At 40.1% G+C, this 26748-nt stretch overlaps 1 protein-coding gene and 1 long non-coding RNA gene across 4 annotated transcripts; both read right to left on the bottom strand.

The window, feature by feature from the left end:
* Positions 1-5491: 5491 nt before the first annotated feature.
* On the bottom strand, positions 5492-14148 carry LOC125139857. The gene is made up of 3 exons (XR_007138990.1): positions 14109-14148; positions 10242-10285; positions 5492-6178 (listed from the first exon to the last, which is right to left on the bottom strand). It is a non-coding gene; the product is annotated as an uncharacterized LOC125139857 (long non-coding RNA).
* A 41-nt stretch (positions 14149-14189) lies between these two features.
* On the bottom strand, positions 14190-25525 carry cnot6a (CCR4-NOT transcription complex, subunit 6a). Of its 3 annotated transcripts, none has more exons than XM_027153453.2 (12): positions 25393-25525; positions 23675-23796; positions 23338-23524; positions 22784-22869; positions 22541-22642; positions 22307-22375; positions 19959-20116; positions 19581-19735; positions 19308-19462; positions 18939-19172; positions 18657-18859; positions 14190-17908 (listed from the first exon to the last, which is right to left on the bottom strand). In XM_027153453.2, the coding sequence occupies exons 2-12, from the start codon at positions 23784-23786 to the stop codon at positions 17696-17698; spliced, it is 1674 nt and encodes a 557-aa protein (XP_027009254.1). In that variant the 5' UTR covers positions 23787-23796; positions 25393-25525; the 3' UTR covers positions 14190-17695. The 3 variants fall into 3 exon arrangements, with proteins under 3 accessions (XP_027009254.1, XP_027009252.1, XP_027009253.2); XM_027153451.2 differs by having other exon boundaries at positions 25407-25519; XM_027153452.2 differs by lacking the exon at positions 23675-23796 and having other exon boundaries at positions 25393-25517.
* Positions 25526-26748: the final 1223 nt, after the last annotated feature.

Here is a 26748-nt window from a genome sequence, read left to right as displayed (position 1 = left end):
ATACACACATAGACAGACCTTCAAACAGACACACAAACACACACAGACAGAGAGACACACAAACACACATAGACAGACCTTCAGACAGACACACAAACACACACAGACAGAGAGACACACAAACACACATAGACAGACCTTCAGACAGACACACAAACACACACAGACAGAGAGACACACATATACACACATAGACAGACCTTCAAACAGACACACAAACACACACAGACAGAGAGACACACATATACACACATAGACAGACCTTCAGACGACACACAAACACACACAGACAGAGAGACACACAAACACACATAGACAGACCTTCAGACAGACACACAAACACACACAGACAGAGAGACACACATATACACACATAGACAGACCTTCAGACGACACACAAACACACACAGACAGAGAGACACACATATACACACATAGACAGACCTTCAGACGACACACAAACACACACAGACAGAGAGACACACATATACACACATAGACAGACCTTCAAACAGACACACAAACACACACAGACAGAGAGACACACAGTATACACACATAGACAGACCTTCAGACAGACACACAAACACACACAGACAGAGAGACACACATATACACACATAGACAGACCTTCAAACAGACACACAAACACACACAGACAGAGAGACACACATATACACACATAGACAGACCTTCAAACAGACACACAAACACACACAGACAGAGAGACACACATATACACACATAGACAGACCTTCAGACGACACACAAACACACACAGACAGAGAGACACACATATACACACATAGACAGACCTTCAAACAGACACACAAACACACACAGACAGAGAGACACACATATACACACATAGACAGACCTTCAAACAGACACACAAACACACACAGACAGAGAGACACACACACAGTATACACACATAGACAGACCTTCAAACAGACACACAAACACACACAGACAGATAGACACACACACAGTATACACACATAGACAAACCTACAGACAGACACACAAACACACACAGACAGATAGACACACACACAGTATACACACATAGACAAACCTACAGACAGACACACACACACTTACACACACAGAGGTCTACTTCTGCCTACTTGCTGTCTTCTGCTAACTGTGGGTACTATAAGAGGATCAGTTCAGATTCATGGTCTCCAGCCTGTTTGATACAATCTTCACTGTTCCTGGGGATGCCATGGGATTTCTGTCCACTGAGACATGACTATTTGTAACCTGGCCAAACCACCACAACTGCCTCCAGTGCACTTAGAGGAGCAGCGGCTCCTCAGGTCTGTCCAATTTTTCACCATATCATGGAGATCAAGCACAGAAATCCTGCACCGAAACTTTATTTCCTCTTGCTTTTTTTACATTAATTGTTTTGAGATTTAATCTTAAGTATAATTTCTGTGTGGGCTGTATGCTCTTCTGCCTAACCTGATAACATATTGGCATACATGTACGTGTATAAGATATAACCATATTATCTAGATCACTAGAAACAAATTGCATATCAGCAGGAAGGAGGGAGGTGAAAAAAAAGCTTGCACTGACTTTAACCCTGGCTTGGATGTTGGTGCCAGACAGACTGATCTGAATATCTCAGAAACTGCTGATCTCCTTGGAGTTTCTCGAGTTTACACAGAATGGTGTGATAGAAATGAATAAAAATCCATGTTCTGCACGTGAAAATGTGTTTTTGAAGAGAGGAAAAGGGCTTTGAGCTGACAGAAAAACAGTTACAGTTCTCTTTATAAACGTACTAAGCAGTCGTGGCCTAATGGTTAGAGAGTCTGACTCGTAACCCGAAGGTTGTGGGTTCCAGTCTCGGGCCAGCCATGACTGAGGTGCCCTTGAGCAAAACACTGAATTCCCCAGCTGCTCCCCGGGCGCTGCAGCATAAATGGCTGCCCACTGCTCCGGGTGTGTGTTCACGGTGTGTGTGTTCATTGCTGTGTGTGTGCACTTTGGATGGGTTAAATGCAGAGAACAAATTCTGAGTATGGGTCACCGTTCTTAGCCGTACGTCACGTCACATCACTTCACTAAGCAGAAAAGCATCTCATATTCGGTCACATAATTCCTGCTTACTAAAGATGAAAGAACGTTTTGTATTTTTGGTTTAACGATGTCAGAAATCAAGCTTAAGATATCGTAATCCGACCAAACGCCGATGGGGGACTAGATACCCAGTTGTAGTACTGTACGTTAAAACAGATTCAGAACAGCACCATCTTTATGGAACTGATCCTCATACTCATCTTCTGAAATCTGGGCATAGAAGCCTTTATTAATACCACATATTATTTTCTTTGTATATTTCTATGGTAGGGTTCAGAGCACAGGGGCAGGATTAAGGATCTTTCTCATTTGCCCAACAGTGGCAGTAGTAGTGCTGAGACTTGAACCCCAACTATCAAATTAACAACCCAGAACCTTAACCACTTGAGCCACCACAGCCACCACTGCCCTCCAAGCCAGCCAGCCGGCCGGCCAAGTATTTGTCCTCTGAATCATTATAGCATTCAGACACCAACAGCAACCCCAAGTAGGATTTTTCATTTTGCATGACCTTCTTACAGTAGCACACGAGTAAGAATCATGTAATCCCTAATTTAAAGGCAAAAACACTGCATTGCATACTGGATTGTATATAAATTTTATATATATATATAGAGAGAGAGAGAGAGTTTAGAAGTTTTCTCAGCGTTGAAACCAATATACCGTATTGCAGCAGTGTTTCAAATAATTGTTGTTGGGGAAATGGTGGCTCAAGTGGTTTAAAGTCTCTGGGTTGTTGGTTGGAATGTTGGGATACAAAGCCCCAGTGCTGCCAAGCTGCCACTGTTGGGCAATTGGACAAGGCCCTTAAACCTCCCTGCTATAGGGGTGCTGTATCATACAGTAGCTGCCCCTGTGCTCTGACCCCCAACCTTCTCAGGAGGGATATGTGAAGAAAAGAACTCCACTATGCTGCAATGTATCTGAGGCACATATAATAAAAACTTTTCTACCCCCAAATTCATTTAAAACTTGTTTTTGTCCTTGTGGTATTACTTTAAAGTGGTTTAATATACTGGAAGAAGTGACATTTCACTTGGTATTTTTGGTCACTTCTGGTTTTCCAGAAAGCACAAAAGCAGCTCCGCTGTGACTCCTGGCTCAGCAAGTAAAACGATGAAAGTTCACTGGGCTTTTGCACACAAACTCCCTCAGGCAAAGTGAGCACTCTTAGGAACATGCAGAGACATAAAATTCCTTCTTTCCACCCAGCAGGCTAACATGCACATGCTACTCGCCTGCACCGTACAGTATATATTTGTCGATACGTTCAGTTCAGTATGTTTTTGGAATACAGATGCCACACTATTTTTTTCCCCCCCTGAAAAAAGAGCTAGATGAGTTTGGATGTGATCCTAGTTAGGGTCAGATGAAGGTTATCATCCTCTGTTGTTCATAAAGGAAGATGGGAACAACTCCCTGCTGTAGTACAGAGTAAATCCCACTGGGCAGCCATACGCTAAAACTGCAGAGCTACTCTATGGTCCGGGAGGACCACAAGGTCTTCTGCATCTTCTGCAGCAATGAGTCAAGCCTATTAGCAAAGGCAATGCTGAAGAGAGCAGGTTTATAAAAGTACAATTTGAGGGGATGGTTTCAAACGGGTGTTACGTTAACTAGAAGAATCTGGACAGTCTCGGCAGTGATGTGCATGACAACATCAGAATACCTCATTAGAGCATGTCTCACAGACAAGAGGTCACCATTAAAACCACCTTTGATGCTTTTACCGGCTTTTTTCTTTTTCTTTTTTTTCTTTCTCTCTAACAATTTGGAATAAGTAGAAAAAAGAAACGGCTATCCTCGAGAGTCTGATTGAAAACAAAATGAGCACTTGAAGCACTTCGCTAGTCTAAACAAACAAGCATAAAACGTGCCAGGCTGCGGAACACAGTAAAAGCCCCGTGGGTTGTCCGAATTTATTCTAGAAATGCAGAAGTCAAGAACAGACAAAGAAGTGATGGAACGATGTACTATTCATTCCAGAAATTCCAGTTCAACCGTTTATTCGTTTCAGATCCGAAGCTGTAAATCTAACCAATAAGTAAAAATCACATATTTTCCTCAGTACTTTCTCTGCCTTTCCTTAGATATGGATTGTATGTACTGACTATATAACAGGCTTTTCACCCTGTCAAGATACTTCTGAGCTGATACTTAAGCAGAAGCAGTCTCATTCTCTGGCAGTTGGTGCCACATCCAGTGCTTCCAACCCGATGATCAAAAGCAGTGTGATTTTGGAAAGGAATGAAATAGGCTGAAACGTGACAGGAATTTTCCAATAAAACGCTCAAGATGATCAAATAAGCCCCTGGTGTTGGAAAAAAACGGTTTGTTTATGACCGGGCGTTTCTGACAGTGTAAATCAGATCCGAGAATCCGACAAGGAGTCACAAAACACTCAGCATCCTCGAATTGTCTTGAGATCTAATTTGTTAACGCAAAAAAAAAAACGTGTCTTTGTTGTTCGTGCCAATGCATGCTTAATGATATTAGTAGTTAAAACTATTTCAATTTTTAAGCATTTATGAAAAAAATAACTAAGAGACGAGCTTTGATTTATATATGCTAATAGAAAATGAAACTTTTCGCCGCTAATCCAGGACTGCACATTGATGCTTAGCTACATACTACACTCTCGATGTTATGGGCATGTTATGGGCATGTTAGAGCATCTACTGCAATCCCTGCTAATGTAAATGAACAAACATATTAAACTATTGACATTTTGAAGCTAGCCCATTTTATTTAGTTATCGTTAGCTGTTCCTTTTCTCCAGTATTACTATCTCAGATCAGCAAAATAAGCTAGCCTGCTAAGATTAGCTACGTAGCTAAAAATCAATTGCTTATCGCGCATCTCTTTTGCTCCATATGAGTCCGATTTGTCTTTCCACCGTGGTTCCTAGCTAGGTTTTCGTTACCATTGCGTGAAGTTAGACTTCTTCCGAAGCACGGAGCATGGTGACGTGTGACGTATCTGTCGAAAACTCCCGCCAACGCCAACCTGAGCAGCCTCGACTGTCAATTATTAATGCAGGATTTCCAAAATGATTCACAGCAGCTGAGGAACACTGTGCCTTAAGTATTCCCCAACCTTAAAAAAAATTACATACTGCAGCTGCAATGTTTATACCAACGTGAGGGATTATCAAAAATAAGACTGAAAAAATGTTACTCTCTACAAACCACCTCGCTTTTACTGGATCCTCAGTGCCATTCCTAATGCGACTCTGTTTCTCTGCAGGTCTTTGTCTGTGCTTTTGGACGGATCGTTACTGTGATCCTGTTGGCTAAACTCGGCTGCATGATTTTGTCTGTGACAGCAATATTTTACGAAGTAGTTCATATCATAACAGGTAAAATTCTTTTAATCGCGAATCGAGATCCTAGTTTCAGTACACATAATCATGGTCATGTGACCAAATCTGTACTCATACACATACATACATACATAATAAATGTAGTGATAATAAATGAAGCAAACTAGAATGTTGAAATTATACAGTATAAGTCACATTGTCTCATTCTCTCCACTGCTACAGTTTGCGAGGTTTCTCTGCGGGAAGCTTTCCTCCTTGTTGAATCAGCAAGCCTGGGCTTTGCTACCTGGGCCTGCTGTCACCCAGCATCCTCCCATGCCACCTGCATCTCCAGCAGAGCCCGGCTCCCCCGCTAACAAACATCGCTGTCCTTGATGTCTCGCCTCTTCCGTGGCAGCGACAAATGCCTCTATCCTCGACGCAGGCACACAGCCGAGCTCCCCCTCTGTCTTTCAACTCAACCTGGAACCTCATCAGCAACTTTCTTTAGGAGCACACCAAAACAATGTTCTGGCTGGCAACGTCCGCCTTCCTCACAGGATGAGATGGATGGTGATTGGGATTTGCTGTGACAGAGGCAACAAAGCAGCCCAGAGATAGGGACAGGCAATCAATCAGGTACTTTCAGGTTGGGAGTGAAGGCCTTCTTGTAAAGATGTGTTGCTGCTTTCCTTAATTTAGATGACACAACAATAGGGTATGACTGAGTAATGTAGGGAGCACCGGTATGGGGACAGTAATGATGGGGACATTCGAAAATCACTGTGAGAGAGAGAGAGAGAGAGAGAGAGAGAGAGAGAGAGAGAGAGAGAGAGAGAGAGAGAGAGAGAGAGAGCAATTTATCAGAAGCTTGTTATTGATATTGCCACAGAATCCTGTCTCATTTTTATCAAATCAAGATGGCTGAACTGGAACATTTGGGAAAGTCAGGAGTCAGGTTCAGGACTCAGGACTAAAGTTGTGGGTTTATCACACATCCAGCATCCAGCAGCTCATCGTGAACAGTTATAGATGTGCATTTGTTCAATTGCGTTTGTTACAGCAGATTATCAGTATGAAAAAACGTTTTCAACGTGAGAGACACACACACGACAGCTAGATTCAAGATTTTTGTTTACACAGTTTTATATAGTTTAGGACTTAAAAAGAATGAATAGAAAAAAAGAAGAAATTATAAGTGGTAATAGAATGTGATGTGCACTTCGTCAATGTCAAAACATTATATAATTGAAAGTGATATCTTTAACATGCTTGCATTTCTTTAACCAGGGTTGCGAGATTTTTGTGAATGAAATTCCAAATAAAGACATAAAATTAACCCTAACCCCCTGTTTTCAGTCTTTACTTGGGAAGCCATGATGTATAGATATAATACACTCAAGAATTCCCACCCACTCACAATCTGCACAATGTACCTTGCAACAGAAATCTGTATATTACAGACATTCTAACCTTTAGATTTAATTCTGACATTTTGCATTAAAAAAAAGATCTTGGAGGCGCAATCTGGCAACCATTAACTGTTTTGTTTGTCAATCTGGATAAGAGCATCTGACAAAATGTAAATGCTGTAAATGTAACTTAACTTGTATGAGTATGGGGCAACATGATTTCTGCCCCAGTTGGCCTCTATTAGTACTTGCAGTTCTCACTGCGACCACTAGGTGCGATAAGACGTTATTGGGAGCAAAGTGGAGCAGTGAACACACGGTGATGTCGGCTTTCGTCTGCGAAACAGTATCATTCTTAAACATTACCGATAACTCAGAATATAATAATTAATGTAGACATTATGATAATTAACATTTGTTAATAAGATGACTGGAATCCATTTATAGAAAGTCCAGAAATACAAGAGACACTGTCGGTAAAACCTAACAGATTTTACTGCCTGAGCTTAACTGAAACACTGGCTCGCTAATAAGGAGTGAGTTTTCATCTTCAGCACCACGTGCTTCTCATTAGGGTACATCATGCCTAGTGAGACGCCTGCAGAATTAACTCCATCTCATTTGGGCAAGGCTTACTAGAGCCAGGCCAGATGGTGCTGTATCTCAAGCTCTCACCAGCTCCTTAGCCAGTCGGTTCATATTTGGAATATTGGGTCATAAACTTTCCTCATTCTGAATAACCAAAGCAAGCTTGGGAATCGAGGCAAGGCAGATGTGGTGGTGAAGAATAATAAGGGAAATGTAAAGGATAATAAGGGACAAGTCCGTTAATAAAGCGCACACCTGCTGGGCTTAAAGGTATCTACTGGACTAGGAAGACTGTCCTGACTCTGGATATGCCTTTATCCGCAAACCACACACACACACACACACACACACACACACACACACACACACACACACACACACACACACACACACACACACACACACACACACACACACACACACACACACACACACACACACACAGCTGTTGAGCTGTTGAGGCAGAGGGAATAAGGTAGCATTAGCACTCGAACCTTTAGTAGCAGAAGACAGCGTTTATAGCACTGTAGCTTGAGAATAACATCTGAATACCAATAAAAGGAGTAAACATGAAGCTTTCAGAAGACCCAGTAGTATTGTCACAACATACGGCAGACACCCTTATCCAGAGCCACATCGATTTTTTTATCTCATTTTATACAAACGAAGGTTACGGGCCTTGCTCAAGAGCCCAGTGGTGGCAATTTGGTGGAACTGGGAATCAATCCTCCAGCCTTCCATGCAGTAATCCAACACCTCACCCCAATTCGCTACCACATCCCCGTTCTCACCATGACTCATATCGATGTTATAACATAAGCGATAACATTAGTTTGTTTCGAAGACGTCACACGATGTAAATTGTATCTGTACACGGATAAAAATACAATCTGTCATTATTTAACAAATATCAAATATATTGCTAGTGCAATAGTGGTGCGGTATATGGAAAGCAGTCACCTTTAGGGTTGGTATTGTTGGAAAAAATCTTGATATGTGCTCTTATTATATGAACTATTACAATTGATGTTGTAGGACATATGGGGGTAGGCCAGATATTGTAATAGAGTTGAGCTATATGATTATAATATAATATATGTATATATATAGTGTTAGATACCTCGAGACAAGTGTTAACAGAAATAAGGTGGTTTATTGGGTTTATTGAAGTTATAAACTCTGAGAATTTGAGAAAAACAAGAAGAAGGGGAACCTGTCCTTTAGGAGAGAACAGAGGAACTAAGGCTTAAAATAGAATGCATGTGCAGGCCCAGTCTGGACAAACAAGACAGACTGAGATCATAAGTCTAGCAAATTTAAGGAGTCAGCCTAAACAGATCTCCACATATATGCAAAACAACATTATAAAATGCAAAAGCTTAGCTTAAGGAATATTGCAGTACGTCTAATAACCAGATAAAAAACCCTACTTGTAAGTCAACTACGGCTAATGTCATAATCATATTAATCATATCATAAATCAGAACTCCTATATCATAGGGATGGTAGGTGATTGCGGAATTGAGTATTATCACTGTGCTGATTAGTTATATCTTTAATATCTTTAGGTTATATGTAGAGAAGTGATTAATTTAGTGTAGGGCGAATAAGATATAGGTGATTGTCATGATAACCATACATAGTACAGGCGTCCAATACAGATAATCATAGTACTAACACAGGTAATCATGTAGTATAGGTATACAATACAGGTAATCATTTTGTATATATATGTATATATATATGTGTGTGTGTGTATGTATATATATATATATATATATATATATATATATATATATATATATATATATATATATATATATATATATGTGTGTGTGCGTGTGTGTGTGTGTGTGTGTGTATGTGTGTATATAGGCGTATAATCCGGAGAAATCATATCATATCAAATCATCATATACAAAACATAGAAAAAGATAGAGAGAAACTCACTCATTGTAATTGTATAAAGGGAGATTGGTGAGATTGGACAATAGTTTTGTCAACGCAGCATATTTTTAGTAATGCAGAAGTTTAGAAAGTCGGCGGGAACAACAACAACAGGCCAGACTTAATTTTCGGTAAAAGGGCAGATTTGTTTTTCGGGGAAATGAGGCAGGGGGGCCACGGGCAATTCTGTAATTCTGTAGTGTCAGGAGAAAAGTCAGACGGGTCAGGTGGATTGACGTAAGAAGGTATAGACGCATCTAGAGGTGCCAGGGTATATATTGAGGAGATTCCTTTGGAGGGGGCGCTCTTGCTCCTGCTTGCTTGCTTTTTTGTGGGGGAACTTTTTGGGTGGCATGGGGATGCACTGTTTGAGTTTTTTCTTTGATACTTTCGACTTAGAAGTTTTCCTCCTTGAGCTCAATGGAAGCAGTGGCTGATCAGCACCAATAAAGAGTTTTGCTCATTCTCATCCAGGTCTGGAAAGTTTTCTTATTATTCAAATTCAAATAGTATTAAGTATAAAGTTTAAAGTGTGATTTATTAATTAGTATTAAGTATTAAGTATTAATAATTAAGTATTATAAAATTAGTGTTAAGTATAATTATTTTAGTATTAAGTGTGAAAGACTATTATTGACTATTATCTATTATTGACTATTAATTTGGCTGTAATGCACCTCTGGCATATGTCCACTTGGAGGGTGGCTCTCCAAAAATTTCCGACAGTATGGGCTCTACATGTTGTGATGTTTCAGACAGTTAGAGGAAAGAGCCATGTCTTTCCCACATATTTTAAACAGGAGTAAGAACAAATGATGTGGACCACCAACATCCAACCAAGGAGGCAACCATCATATTTCCTGTCAGTTCAGCAACATTTCTGAAAATGTAATAATTACCTGTCAGATTGTTGAACATCTCTGTCCACATGGAAATCTGAAAACTATTTCAGAACACACACACACACACACACACACACACACACACACACACACACACACACACACACACACACACAGTGATAGTGATAGTATTATATAAAAACTGTTAATATATTCATATGCCTGGACTGATGAGTGAAGTGGAACTACTGCTTGAGGTTACAACAAATTCCATGTTCTGATCCAAAATCTCGGCTGTCAGTGTGGTTTGTAGTGCTGGAGCAGAGCATTCAGAAGCACTACATCACATATCATTTCATTTGTTATTCCTTAGACGGTTAAAGGTTCTAATTTCCTAAAGCAAAACATTCTCTAACAGTTTCTCCAGGAGAACAAACCAAAGAAGTGATCGAAGGAACTATAGTAACATGTAGGTTCTGGAATCGGGGCAGGAATTATACCCGGGATGTAATGCCGTCTATCCCATGGCTTCATAGACACATACATACTGTATTGGCATACTCTTACAAACCTAGAGGCAATTTATCTAGGCTAATCCACCTAGTGGAATGTTTTTGGAGGTGTAGAAAACCAGAGAACATGGAGGGAACCCATGCAGACACAGGGAGAACATTCAAAGAGATCAAACCAAGGTCAGGATCGAACCTGGAGCTCTGTGGTGGCTACGCTACCTGCTGTGATCCTATCATCTATCAAAATCTCTGCCTATAATTGAATTTGTTTGTTCTATTGATTACTATCTCGGCCAGGACTTGCTGACAGGTTATTAAAAAAAAAAAAAAAGAAAGAAAGCAACCTTATTTGGATGACTTTAGAACATATAAATGACGATATGTCTTCCTTTATTAAAAAGCCTGCCATTTTTTGGAACACACTGTGGAAGACACTGAGCAGAGCCGGACAGGCCAGTACAGGCATAAACACTCTTAGGATGGAGTCAGTCCTTTTGGCGGAAGGCCAGATTGTGTGTTAACGGGCAGCCGGTACACCGTTGCCAAAGCTCTCAGAATTTACAGCTCGCTCTCCAACTGCTTGTTTCTCTTAGACACCATATTTTTTTCCTTAAACCTTTAATAGTCCTCAGGGCTTCTGTTGAAGCTAGCAAGCGGAATTGTCAAACCGTCGACTAACTCTCTGTGGCATATTTCAATGAGATTTTCTTCTGTTGCCCAGCAACTCTGTACCTGTGTGACCTCAGAGGAGGTTTAATAAAGATGTGGGTTTGCAGCAAGGAAAAGTGAAGGGTTCCCCCACAGTCTATTTCTGGAAAGCATCTAAGCAGGTGGACACAGTAAGGCCAGCAGTGCATTGTCCGAGATTATAGAAAATCCTCTGACTCATAACACTTTAATGCAAAATGTGTTTAAATGCATAAACGTGTGTTTTCGAAAACTTGGCTGCGAAATTGTTATTACTATAAAGACGGTATTAGAGAAGTGAGACCATGTACCGATTACTGGAAACTATGACCTTGGACCATCCTTCAACTCTTCATACCATGTTCTTACAGACAGGTCAATAAAATAAATAAATAAATAAATAAATAAATAAAATCAACCTACAGTACATAACACAAACTCAGTTTTCTCATTCGACATTTCATTTTTTTTAAGCTTAGCTTTGCCTTGTTTTTGCCCCAGTCTAATATTTTCCAGATTCTCCGGCACACGACACACGTATCTGGCCAGTGTGTGCAAATTATATTACACACAATATTTCATGCAGCTTGTTTGTTAACATAGAAGAAACATTTTCTTCTTTTTTTTTTTGTAATCATTGTTGCATGTTTAATATCAAGAGTACAAGAGACCATTGAAATGTTTGCTGAGTATAAAAGTGATGCAATGTACATTTCAGATCTCAGGATGTGAGAAAATCATTTGGAAAAACTCCATTGCCAAAGGTTTGTGGACGCCTGACAATCACAGGACAGTCGAAATGTAGTATCTATTTTGGTAAAACATCTACCACACTTTTGCTAAGGTTTTTAACAAGAATTTAGTACGTGGTCATGCAGATTTTTCCATTTAGCCAGCAGAGCACTGGTCAGGCAGCGAAATTGGCCGAAGAGGTGTTCATTAAGGTTGCGGTCAAAGTGCAGGCCACTTGAGTTCTTCAAACCTTGGTAAACCATATCTTCGTGGACCGCCAAAGTTTTTTTGTAGTCCACATACCTGTAAGGGTGCGATGGTCAGGTTTAGGTATCTACAACCGTTTACTATAAAGTCTACACTAAAGATAATAGTGGCTAAACATCTTACTGACATGTTTTTTTCTGTTATTTCCTGTAATTTTTTATTATTAACGACACAAAACAATGTGGGGGAAGTCGTGGCCTAATGATTAGGGAGTCTGACTCCTAACACTAAGGTTGTGTGTTCGAGTCTCGGGCCGGCAATACCATGACTGAGGGGCCCTGAGCAAGGCACCGAACCCCCCCCCCAACTGCTCACCGGGTGCTGCAGCATAAATAGCTGCCCACTGCTCCGGGTGTGTGTGTGTGTGCACTTTGGATGGGTTAAATGCAGAGAACAAATTCTGAGTATGGGTCACCGTACTTAGCTGTATGTCACGTATGGACGGGCTTCAACCACTAATTATACTCAAGGAGCTTCTGATGATTAAAAAAAAAAAAAAAAAAAGAATTTTCTTAGAAAAACAGAAATACGGCAGGCACAGGAACATGAATGAATGAAAAGCATCATGTTGTTTATTAGGACATAGAGGAGGATTTCATGAAACCTGATCAATCAGTGAATGAAAAACACTCGCAGACTTCAGAAACATTGACAACGAGCCGTTTGAGAGCCGAAAGATAACATCAAAATTTTATGAGTCAGATAAAATATCACTATACACGCCGCAATTACCTAATGATGAAGTGGTAATTATTCAGTTACTTCTGTATAAATACAGAATCCAAAGTATCCCTGCAGAATTTATATTAATTTTGGAGACACTGTACTAAAATGGGGAGAGAGAGAGAGAGAGAGAGAGAGAGAGAGAGAGAGAGAGAGAGAGAGAGAGAGAGAGAGAGAGAGAGAGAGAGAGAGAGAGAGAGAGAGAGAGAGAGAGAGATGGTTAACACGTTCACCTCACACCCCCAGGGTTGGGGGTTCGATTCCCACCTCCGCCTTGTGTGTGTGGAGTTTGCATGTTCTCCCCGTGCCTCGGGGGTTTCCTCCGGGTACTCCGGTTTCCTCCCCCGGTCCAAAGGCATGCATGGTAGGTTGATTGGCATCTCTGGAAAATTGTCCGGAGTGTGTGTGTGTGAGTGAATGAGAGTGTGTGTGTGCCCTGCGATGGGTTGGCACTCCGTCCAGGGTGTATCCTGCCTCGATGCCCGATGACACCTGAGACAGGCACAGGCTCCCCGTGACCCGAGAAGTTCGGATAAGCGGTAGAAAATGAATGAATGAACGTACTTAAATATATTGACTCCGAAGTGGCGTGACACATTTTACTAAACATTTTACTACAAAACCTTTGATAAACTTATTTGGAAGGGTTTACAGTTCAGAAGCAAGAATTTAATGTTTAAATAATCTTTCACAAGCAGTACATAAATCTTAAGGCAGTTTTTTTTTTGGTGTTTGTGAACAAGATGCTTTCAATCTAATACAAAGCTTCAGAAGACAATCAGCAATATATATATATATATATATATATAATAAAGGAAAATGTGATTCTTTCCCTTTGTTATTCGTGTTCCCTATGTTCCAAATATTCAGATCAGTGTACAATGAAGCAGGAACGCCACCTGCTGGTCAACACTAATATCAGCAGGCAAGAAGATTCCTTGAACACTAGAGGACACTAGAGGTCTTAAAATAATTTCTATGAAGCACAGTAAACAAAATGTACCTGATGAGATGATGTGAGATTCCTTCAGGCACTTTTTCCTAGAAGAGAAATAAATGAAGAAAGCAAAAGACTAATACCAGCTTTGAAACAGATGTAGAATTTATTTGACCATGGGTAGGAAAATATACAGAGGTGTAGAGGAAACAAACTGACCCTGTTATAAACACACCACTACTCAGAAGAGGAAAAACAAGAGAACGGGAAGAGGGAAAAAAAAAAATAAAACTAAAAAAAAAACCCAAAACACCTTGTTTACCATTAGGGTTGTTTGTTTTTTTTTAAACACTTCCTAATATTAGAATAAAAACAGCTGCCATTATTTTAATTTTTTTTTTCATATCTATATTTCTTCATATATATTTATATATTTAACATTCTTTTTAAAACATTGTGCAAGTGTTTTGCTGGTATTCCATAAATGGTAAACAAGAGTTGGTCCAGTGCATCATAGTGACATTTCCTAAATACTTATTGACTTCCAGCTTAATAACGATCCTTACCATTGCATGACTAACCCTACTGACGAGAGCAAGGAAGAAAGGAGGGAAAAGACAGAACAGTAAAAACAAAAAAAAGGACGATAAAGCCAGACATTTCTGACAAGGTGATCTGAAAGTGTTTGGGGAGAAAAAAAATGCACTAGGAAATTTTATTGCCAGGGTTTGTGTAAGGAGACTTGATAGCGTGATGCGGAGTCAGATTGTTCACGAAGTGGGGGAGAAAAAAAAAAGATCCTCAAACAGCAATGATGGCAACTTTCATGCAGATGTATCAGAAGTGACTGGCTTTTCACGAGCTGAAGAAAAGTACAAGCACAAGGAGGGAAAACCAGGAGTGTGTGTCCGCTCGTGTGTGTGTGTGTGTGTCTCAATACAGGAGGCCATACATGTCTGCACTGCCTCATACATGCTAACGCTTTACACGGTTCCTCTGATGAGAACTTGTGAAACTACCAACGACAAAGAAAACAGGAAAAATTACAAAAAACAAGGGAAGTGCTGCATCTTCTCTTCCCCAAAATTAATCGAATATGTGCGCTCCAGACCAAGTAAAATGCCACATAAAGCTTTAAAGAAAATCACGTTTGGTGACAAATGACAGCTCTTTATTTCTGTGTTACTTCTCTCTAGATTTCACTGAAGTATTTTTTTTTCTTTAAAAGTATCTTGATGTGAAAGTTAGCAACCATACAAATCTAGAATTCAGTGTGCCAACATCTTTACAAAAATTTGGTTTTGAGTATTACAAAAAAAAAGCAAAACATGAGCAAAATGGAAAAATAAAGAACGACCAAAAAAAAAATAATCATAAAAATAAAAAATTAATATCATGATACATACAACACAATTCATGTCGAAGAAAGGAAACGTGATACATAATTTATTCACACTTTACAAAAAAAAAAAAAGAAAAAGAAAAACTCTTTAGCTACAACACCAACAAATCCAACATAATATCCAGACAAGTTGCTTTTGATTAAAAAGACAACCCAAAGAAGGAGGGGTGAAAAAGACAGAGAGAAGAAATTAAAACAGACACTGGCAGTGAGACGGGTGGTCCGTCTTGTAATGCCTTATTCACTGCTCAGTAAAAGTCATTAAAACTGACTTCTGCCTCATGGGCAAAAGTATTTTATCGTAAAAAAGGGGGGGGGGGATAGCTGCACTAGTGATACACAATAAGTGCTTGTCAATCCATTCTGTTTTTAAAACAACAAACTAAAGAAAGAACAAACATTTATCCCCAAACAAAAGAAAGATTGGCCTTGTGAGCACGTCAGTGACTCTCTAATCATGGGTCGAAGGCTAATAGAAACCGCCAACAAGACTGGACGACGCTACGTACACGTAGCTCTGTCCGAGAGAGACGCGGCGTGGACGGCGTCGCTGCCCTATTCGTTTTACAGTAGTAGCTGAAGAAGAGCTTTACACTTGGCTTTGCAGCAAAACGCATAAGATGGCACAACACGAGAGAGCAGACAGCCGTGGTCCAACAGTAGTGAAAGAAGTTCAAGATCGAACTGGACACAAGAGCTGGGGGTGAAAAAAATTAGAAAATTTGCCTGAGTTGAGCAGGAGGAAGTGGCAGTACATTGTGAATAGGGGATTAAGTCTACAGACTTTGCACAATAAATTTGAGGAAACGGTCGAGATGGGAGAGCATGCAAAGAGCCAATCGGTGAAAGACAACAGCTATAATTTACGGGGAGAAAAAAAAATAGTACTGGAAATGCTCAAGACGGTCCAGGAGAGAAGTGGCAGTGCGCTTGCAGGAAGGAAGCAGTGAGGCACAATGCTGCATCGAAGCTCGGGGAAAAAAAATAAATAAATGGAGAGAGGGGGGGTGTTTAAAAGACAAGAAACAAACCTAGACAAGTGCAAATGTACACAGCAAAAAAAAAAGATGGAAATTGGTTTCTTGCTCAATACAGAACACAAAAAAAATGTTGAATTTTTTTTATACAATACATTCATCTTTATCTTGTGTGTTTGAAACTGTTGTATGTATAATAAAAGGTTAGGACTTTGTGGTTCCAATACAATCATGTGGGGGGGGGGGGGGGGAGAAGAGGAAAAAAAAACACGGTCAGTTTTTAGGTGAAGCAACGCACTACTCAGAGTGAGTGTTGGTAGTCTAAGCTGCTTCGTTAATGACTGCATCCTAAATTCATCTCATACATGCCAAAACACAGCGTGTCTCCTTTCTCCTGCTAATCTCTCGGATGCTGATGTACACGTCAAGGCCTAGGGCTTCGAAATTCCTCACTTTAAATAGGATTTAAAAAAAAAAAACAGTGGGCATGGCTGACTTCGCGCAGCTCGATATTAAACTGAATGCACCAAGATGGACGCAGTCTGGTGGCCTGTGGAGTCTCTGAGGCTGAGGAATTAAATACACAGTTCACACTGCTGCACTAGGAGATGCCTCAGCACCGTGGTGGATGCAGAAGCGAGAGAATGACTTGCTCTCGTTCTCTGCACACATTTAAAAAGCCCTTTAGCTTTATATAAAAAAAAAAGAAAAAAAGGGCATTTATGGTAGAATGGACTAAATGATCGTTGCACTAAAGCTGGTGTGGTGTGATCAACGATTCCTATTAAATTTAGCTGCTCACTCAGAACTGGCCTCAGACAAAAAAATTGGCATGGACCAAAATAGAAAATCTGATGAACCTGCTTGGTCTGGACTCCCTGCCTGTATCTGGAAAAGGTATTGCCATATTTATATAGATATATATTTATATATAAGCATTGATCATCGTCTTCAGGTAAAATATACAAGGTATAATCAGAACCATATGGGTTTGGGATACAGTGTGAAAAAGTAGATATTTAACTTGTGCCCAGAAATAGAGAACCAAATAAAAAATAAAAAAAAAGAGGGGGGGTGGTACAGATAAGACTGACAAACGTCTGCGTCAGTTAAAATCCATCAGTAATAAAAGTTTAGCCATACCCCAACTCCTCCTTTACTGGACTGAGATTTGTACACAACAGGCTTTTGCCTCTTTCCATCACCTCTAGCTCTCTCCCTGCAGAGGGTCAGGTGCGAGGCAGGGCCGGGAGCCGCCGAAGGAGCTCTGAGAACTACCTGCAGCCAGGCACGTGGAGACCGTTGACCAAAGACGAGAAGGGCAGGAGCAGCTCAAGTTGTGCAAACAGGGAGAAGTGGTCGGAGGGGATGCTGGGGTGCGGGCAGCCAGTGACATTGTTCTCGTGGAGCCAATGGGGGTCCAGTGGGCCGAGCACTCCCAGCACGTTCAGCAGAGGCTGAGAGTAAAAGATGTAGTCAATCACACCCTATAGAGAACAGAAAAACGAGAAGGTTAGAGGTTTGGGGGGGTGGGGGGTTGCTACTTTGAAAAAGTAAGATTGAAAGAAAAAAAAAAAAGTAAGATTGCACATTAGTAAAAATGCGCATCTGTTCATGAAAGAAAAGAAAAAAATACATTTAAGAAAACATCCAAAACAGGTTTTTGACCAAAATGATGCTTTTCTGCGAATAAACTCAGACATCCGCCTACAGAACCCATATTTGGAAAGAAGCCAGTTTATCATCAAATGCAGCAGTAAATACACTATTCTGCCTAAAAATGTCAAAAACAGGCAGCTAAGAAAGCTTTTCCCTCAATTTAATCAGGTTTTCATTGCAAACTGTCACAAGCCTAATATTTTCAGACACTTGACTGTCGATACGTCCGTAATAACACTTTAAACTTTGGCAGGAACATCTTTCAATAAATGGATCACGTTATGAACGTAGACGTGAGCTTTGGCGGCTATCGGCGGAGTCGGAATAAGGGTCTTTTAATACGATATCTCCGTTATCAGAGTTTGACCGCGATGTACCACAGATTCTGGTCATCAATCATTCAAAAGAAAAAGCTATAGGACCATTTAAACTACAGGACCTCCAAAAGTGCGGATTTTAGTTACAAAACTCTCGAAACGTTTTCATTCGATCTGAATTAGTAGAAACAGAATTACATGGATTACACGTCTGCAATAATATCGGAGGTGAAAAACGAGAGCTTAAATGATACGAGACCTTGAAGTCGAAGGTGTAGTTGGTATAAGGCATCAGGCCGTTCTCGTAGGCACTCTTTAGCTTGAAGCCGTGTGTGATCCTGCTGCTGGATGTGCCGTTCTTGCCGTTACAGTTAAAGTTGGTCAGGCAGTCGATGTAGCGCAGCTCCTTGAAGTCTTTATGGGTGCCGTCCACACCGCCTGTGCTCAGGTACTCCACCACACCTACAGAGATCGCGCAATTTTAATAAAATCGCACACATTTTTTGCATAAAACAACGAAAACAAACAATACACGACATACCTGAATCAGGCAGTGAGTTGAGGTCAGCACACAAGACAAGAGGGATGGCGTTGGTCTCCCCAGACACAGAAGAGAGCTTGAGGCTGCGCGTGGCCTTGTCCACAATGTTCTTCACTTCTGACAGGAACATCATGGTCTGGACGAGCTTTACGTCCGAGTACTCCGGGTCCCAGTGCATGTGAGCGTTAGCCATCAACAGTAGCTGCTTCTCCATACTAGGCAAGTGCTTCCCTGCTACACAACACCGAACCAGGATCGGTAATGAATATAAAAAATAAAAAAAAACTAGATGTGCAATGCTTTAACATAATGAGCTTGGTCAGGCAAAGGGGCATAGATGAAAGGAAGAGCAAGATACTTGATACAAACCAGATTGCTCAATCATCTCTTTGCGTAGCTCCAGGAGCACAGCGACACCAATGTTGTCCTTGGTCATCACCCTGTTCAACATGACCTCTGAGCCCTCGGAGTTAGCCATGGCCAGCTGATTAAACTCCACTGTGTGTTTCTGCACAAGGCTGAACCTGTTGCCAAGACACACACACACACACACACATGAAGGGTCAGGTGTAGATCAGACTAGTGGACACCTCAGTTTTTTTAAACAGCATTATGCTTTTAAAAAGATGTCCAAACACTCACTTGTCGGTCTTATAGAAGATGGCACAACCGTCTACGTGTTTGCGGTCAGACTCCGACATGGTCCTGGCACGAGACTTGGGGCTGAAGAAACCCTCGTACCCGTGCTCCTTGAGCTCCACCAGGAAAAAGTTGTAGTACTGCTCCGTCTCCACTTCCTGCCACAAAACCAAATCATTCAAACGTTTATATTCTCTGTCCTATTTCTAAAAGATCTCAATTGAGGGGAAAAAAATAAAATCGTAGCAGATTTCCAAAATAGGTACATTCTTTTTTTGAACCATTTCCATCACTCTCATAATCTAAAAAGCATTTGGTATGAATAACTGTTTACTGGTGCATGCAAGTGTGTGTGTGTGTGTGTGTGTGTGAGAGAGAGACCTGTAGGCTGATGATATCTGCACTGCAACTGAGGATCTCCTGCATGATGGACTTTTTCCTGTACTCCCAGTTGAGGGCCCAGGAAGGGCAGTAACCATAGAGCTGACGTGTGGCGTACTTATCACACAGTACGTTGTAGCACATCACAGAGAACAAGGCTGCAACAGGGACAAACATTTGTGGCATAAATGCAAGTTCTATTCCCATTTTCTCAGAGGGGAAATTAAACTACTCTACAATTACATGGCCAGTTTTGGGATTATAAATATTGTAAATATCTCTTATGTTAGAAGTAATGTGAACACTAGATTGTTCAACCTAAATGTAAAGTAAGGGTTTTTTTACACCTGGTCACTTTGTGCTTTTTCTGTGATCCGATAGCAATGCGATGGTAAAAAAGACCAGGTCTAAATACCGGATATAAATCCGATCACTCGAACCCCTTCAGGAGGTGGTCTGGGATGCATTTCCGATGAAACTGGACAGGTGTATATGAATGTGGTTGTTCATGCCACATACGTAAGCGCTTTACTCCTCCCAAACGGAAGTACGTCACTCACAGGTGATCTTTCACCCAGGGTCTTAAAATGCACTGCTGCTGCCGCCAGCGAATATGCAGCAAACAGCAAATGCTGTTTTTTGTAGCATAAACGCCGTAACGGGTTTTTCCGTCTTCTTTTTGATCGCATTCTGAAAACCGCACACACCAAAGCGTGTTCAATTTCAATTACCCCGGAAATGAGGTCAAATATTTGCAGTTTGGGTGGGAGTAGAAAGATCGGATCGATATCCGATTCGCGTTTATGTGGCCTGATGTAAATGGAACAGTTTTAACAAATCAGATAGCTATCAGATCAGAGACAACACATGAAGTGACCCGGTGTAAAAAGGCCCCGAGTCACAGCATACTGAATTCGTTTTGAGGTGGAAAAAAAAACTCTCCTCTATGAAGAACCAACAAATACTACTAAAAAAAATTAAATAATTCAGCTATATGGAACAGCTTCCTTGAGTTTATGTGTAACAGCTGGAAATAATGAAGCTGATGAAAATATAATTTTGGCTGCTTGTTTGTTTTTATGATTTGGGTGGAAGCTATCTATATTGTGTGACGTCTTTGGAAGTGCAAAGCGACTTCTGGCCAGAGATTTATGATTGATGATCTAAAAAAAGATTAGTGGGAAAAGATGGGTGGAAAAAAGATTATTATTTTTTTTAGCAGCAACATTCCAACACCATTCCAGAAGTGTGATGCCAATTTGCAGTTAATTCTGTTTTTATTTCTACAAAAAAAAAAAAAAAAAGAGTCATGTACAGTGAACCTGACAGACATGATCTATTATAGGGAACAAATAGGGTTTTAATGAATTTGCTTCAGGTCAATAAGCTCTCGATGAACAAGGGCCAATATCAATGCGTAATTATTGAACAAATCTGCAAAGTTTATCGAGTTATTACAGTAGCGGATGTATTTGAATCTTTCCTTTATCGTAAATTTAATTTGTTTAAATAACGCTATGGCATATTTTGAGTTTTTGGAGCTATTATTATTGTTGATCTATTTTGATATAAATGCAGGACTCTGATTTTGAAAAGCGACGGCATACGTTGCGGTCACGGATCACGGTTGTGAAAAGCATCACCGCACTACGGTTGTAAGCTCTAAAGTTTTATATTTTTGTTAGCACCCCCCTAAAGGCCATAAGGTGTGTATGCTCATATATTTAAACTGTTGATTTTAGTAAATGATGTGTTATATTGGTCATGATTATGCACTCAAAGTGTTTATGTTAGCTGTGTTACCCGTTTGTTAACGCTTACGGTGATCTGTTGGGAGTCATCAAGGCTTAATAAAACTTCATTAAGACCATCAGTAAAGTTTTGGCCGTTATTAGGATGGTGTCCGCTACAATTACTGTTGTGAACGAATCGCATGCCTAATTAGAGAAAGCCTCAGCGGTGAGTGACCAAGAGATAACCGTATTGATTTGGGATATGAACTGAATATCATATCAGTCCTATTATTATTATTATTATTATTATTAGCTGTTGTACAACTGCATTTAAAATCCATGTAACAAACATCTCGGTTCAGAGTGATTCGTTCGTTTAGATTCATTAAGAGTTAGAATCTGGGTTGGAATCAACGGTGGTGTGAAACTTCACTGCTATCATATGAAGCTTGATTCTGAACAAACAACGATATTCTGTAAAAAAAAATAAATGAAAACGAGGTCTCGTTGAAACATGTTTTAACATCCAGTGAAACGTGTTCTTCTGGTGGCCCAAAGAAAGGATAGTCACTAACACCATAACCAGAAAAATATTCACATCTGGAAGGTTCTCACCTGTCGGTCGTGTCCTGTCCGGTTCCTTAAGATGTACCCACGAGCGAGGAGGGGTCTGTTCTGAGGAGACTACAGCAGAAAATGACTGATGTAACAAATGCGTATGCACATACACAATACAAAACATCACTGATTACTTGTAATCTACACATAATGTAATAACTTTTTTTTTTTTACCGTCAGAGTAAAAAAAAAAAAAAAAGTCAGACTGCTGCTACAAGATAAGTGACCTACCGCGTTTGGTGCCTGCAAGATTGTCCAGCAGGTAGTTCAGGAGCCGGCGTGTCCCATCGGGTTCCAGGTAGAGGTTCATGATGTCTTGTGCAAGTGGGTTTCCTGCCAAGCCAAATATGTAATTTGCATTTTACACAAATCCTCATATTGAATTCAATGCTCAAAATGATCTGATGTAGAAATAGATTAATTCACACAGATTCATTCTGGCTTAATTCCAACTTGTTTGGCACATAGACTTACCTTTTAACCCCAAGGTTTGTAACTGAAACAATTTTCCAAGCTCAAAAGGCAGGACTCGCAACTGGTTGTTATTTAAAAGCAGTTCCCTAAAAAAAAAAAAAGGGGGGGGGGGGGGGGGGGGCGAGAGACAGTGCAGCAAACGGATTACAAAAATATTTCCAGTGCACAGATCTAATCTCTCAGGATTTACAAGTTGGATAAGAGTAGTGATATTAGCATATCCATATAACTCGATATAACATTTGCATAATAACTACATCACATGCAAATACTTTAACAGCACATCTCATCCATTCAACTGAGCAAACTAACTTCAGTTCTTCACAGAAACTGAATCTACAGGCCCCCAAAGTAGCAATAATCACAGCCGAATATAGATGGGTGTATTTTACAAGCAGTGACATTAATGGAATTGATCCATTCTAATAAAATCCCAGCAGCAGCCACACATGAGCTGACAGATATTAGTGAGCACTTCAATGTACATGTTTTAGCAGAGAACTACACTGAAGTTAAACTGAACTTGATCAGGAGGAAATGCTGTAGTCACTGACCTGAGAGATACCATGTTGCCTAGCTCGGCGGGCAAGCTCCTGATCTTATTGGAGGAGAGGTCCAAGTACACCAGGTTTTGTAGTTTGGCAATGTCCGGAGGGATACGCGAGAGCGAGTTGTCGCTGATGTGCAAAGCAGTCAGATGGGTAAGAGACCACAATGCTGTGCTCAGGCTCCTCACTTTGCCTAAAGGCAAAACAGACAGCAAGGATAAGTTTAGTTTCAGGTTACTTTAATAAGCTCACATCCCAAAGATGTTTAGTGGAGTCGAGGTCAGAGCTCTGGGTAGGTCATCTTCTCTCACATAACAAAAGGTAAATGCATCACAAAAATTACCACTGATCTCCAGTTCGGCCCAGTATGACTTCTTCCCACTAGCTGCCTCCTCACTTGACATTATAGTGTACATCCGCCTTGGATCTGGCGGATCATATTTTTCCTTGGGCATCCCTGTAATACTGAAAGAGGTGAAAGTTATTTCCATTGCTCATTACACGACATCGGAGAACGCAGCCCAAGTGTAATAGCAGGATGTAATCTATCACACCATCCTTATGACCTATCCTGGGATGTACACATCACGCACATAAGACTCTTACACAAGAGCGTAAGAATAAAAAAAACAAAAACAAATCGGATACACACGATCTGAGCTTCGGCAGGGCATTAACTCATGCCTGTGTTCACCTTTCTAGAAAAAGACACTGAGGTCTAACAGTAGCAGGAGAGATGAGCAAAAAAAAAAAAAAAAAAACCACGGGGGACGCCGAATAGATATCAGAATACAGAGAACACATGGTAGCACTTTAAGAGATCAATAACCAGGGCTCATTTTCCATTATTCATAAACAAAGTTCATAGAACTCCTGCCGCTCATCATCTGATCTAAATTCTAGAAGAAGAATCCAGACCTAACTGGGTTAACAAATCTATCTAGTAAGAACGACCAGCATGTGAATAAATCCGTGACCAAAACGTCATAATAATAATAATAATAATAATAATAATTTAAAAAAGTATTATTCAAGTCAGCAATCTAACTAAGAAGCTGGAGTGCTTATTGGTTTCTGGTTTCTTTAGATATCGAAAAAGATATAAAGATATATAGACGTACAGTTACCAAAACCCCAACACCTCGTGTTCATTAACTAGATAGCACCAACCTGTTAGCTACCTGGTTAAGCGCGTGCTCATGATATAAACTTATACACGATTGTGTATCATTTTGATGTCTATAAACACTAGAAAATCGCAGTTTCTTGGATATCCAGGGCACTTGTAAATATGATGGCAAGACTAGTTTTCCTGTGACAACACGAGCCATGTGTGTGTGTGTGTGTGTGTGTGTGTGTGTATGTAGCAAGTCGGTAGCTAATCAGTCAGCTGGTTAAAATGAATTTGAAGCAATTAACGTCAAGCGTTTTAGTTGCTGTGCTTCTTCACTAAATAAATAAATTAATTAATTAATTAATAAATAACAGATGCCTCTTCTTTAAGTTGATGTAACTGATGATAAAATAAAGAGGTGAATTCGCTGAACCCACGAGTCACATACTAGCTGTTTAGACTTGTTACGCTAACCAGGTAGGTTAGTAGTTATTAGTTAACATCTTAACTAGGCTTTTTATATATATATATATATATATTTATATATATATAATGTGTGGGGTCAATATATATATATATATATATATATATATATATATATATATATATATATATATATATATGTATATTTATATATATATAAAACACACACACGACACCAAATAAGGTGTATTTTATACCACAGACGACTGTAAATATAAACGTAATTAAAGCAATACGCAGTAAAATGTGCAGACGAGAGCGGATATTATTAAGCAGCTGTTTGTTTAAGGTTTGTTTAGTTCGCCAGAGAGCTCGAGACTTAGCTTGTTAGCTAACGCGCGACTTTGTATGTGTGCAAACTAAAACAACAACAAAACGGACTAAAGGCTGGTTAAAGAAACGCAGATCGGAAGCAAACGTGTTAGGACGGAGTCGGTTTAGTTTTGTGTGGTGATTGAGTTTACCTGTAAGACCATACCAGTTCACGAAGCCGACTGCGCGTTTCCTTTGTTTCTGCTCCACTTTGTATCCGCTGTTTCTCACTGAAAGCAAACAAGAATCATGGCGGCCGTGAGAGTTTGGGGCTGTGATAACAACAAGCGTGCTCATTGGTTGATTCCCGGAGGCGCGCTATGATTGGTTGGATGATTCAAACCACGCCTCCAAGGTGTTTACGCAAGAGACGAAAGCAGGAAAATTTGGGTCAGTTTGGGGATGTCGACAAATGTGTGTGTGTGTGTGTGTGTGTGTGTGTGTGTGTGTGTGTGTGTGTGTGTGTGTGTGTGTGTGTGTGTGTGTGTGTGTGTGTGTGTGTGTGTGTGTGTGTGCATGTGTATATGTGTTTGTGTGTGTGTGTGTGTGTGTGTGTGTGTGTGTGTGTGCAAGTCACAAGTAAGTCTCAAGTCATGAATGTCAAGTCGTGTCTTTTTGTAATATTTGTCAAGCAAGTCTCAAATTTGCGACTTAAGTCTTACTCAAGTCAAGTCATATGACTCGAGTCCCCCATCACTGGTGTGTGTGAGCTTGTGTGTGTGTGTGTGTGTGTGTGTGTGTGTGTGTGTGTTTGTCCATTACATTAGGACTACTGATATTTACACCTGTATTTTTTATTTTTTTTATATTTTATATATTTTATTGTATTTACATGAATACACAAATTTTATTGATTATTCCTTTGATTGATTCCTATCTGTTCTCCCATATTTTTATACAATATTTTAAAAATAAGAATCTCATTGTACAAAGGATCCTGTGCATGTCAGCAAAGTTCTTAAAGCTTAATCAATCTTCACTTGATTGCTGATATTCCTGCAAGTTTGCAAATCTCATGAAAATTATAATTTATAATTAAAAATCTAGCCTTTCGATGTTGCTAGATTTTCACTTACACTTTCAAGCCTCGTTTACTCACTTTCAGTATCCGCTTTATAATGGTTCGGGGTACAGGAGGATCCTGGATTAGAGCCGACTCCATGTGGTCTTTGAGGACAACAATCTCCTCATCAATACAACATTTATCAGACTGTGTATTTATAAGCACACTTTCCAGTGTCACCCAGATGAGGATGTGTGTCACCCCTTTGTGTCTGGTTCCTCTCAAGCTTTCTATCTTCACCATCTAAGGGAGTTTTTTCCTCCCCACAGTCAACTGACACACCTCAGACTTGTTCATTAGGGATAAATACAAACAAATAACTATATCTAATATTAATCTTGAATTTTGTATTATATTAATCATTATATTATTCTTTATAATAACCTTTTGTTCTATGTTTATGTTCTGTAAAGCTGCTGTCCATTGTACAATGTCCATTGTAAAA

Source organism: Tachysurus fulvidraco, chromosome 21 (assembly GCF_022655615.1).
Source record: "Tachysurus fulvidraco isolate hzauxx_2018 chromosome 21, HZAU_PFXX_2.0, whole genome shotgun sequence".
NCBI classification, from domain to species: Eukaryota; Metazoa; Chordata; class Actinopteri; order Siluriformes; family Bagridae; genus Tachysurus; species Tachysurus fulvidraco.
This window is presented reverse-complemented; position numbering and strand designations above follow the sequence as displayed.

Coding starts and splice junctions, on each gene's coding strand:
- cnot6a (XM_027153453.2), bottom strand. CDS start 23,786: ATGCCCAAGGAAAAATATGATCCGCCAGATCCAAGGCGGATGTACACT. Junction 23,525..23,674: donor GGCCGAACTGGAGATCAGTG/GTAATTTTTGTG, acceptor TTTTGCCTTTAG/GCAAAGTGAGGAGCCTGAGC. Junction 22,870..23,337: donor GGCAACATGGTATCTCTCAG/GTCAGTGACTAC, acceptor TTTTTTTTTTAG/GGAACTGCTTTTAAATAACA.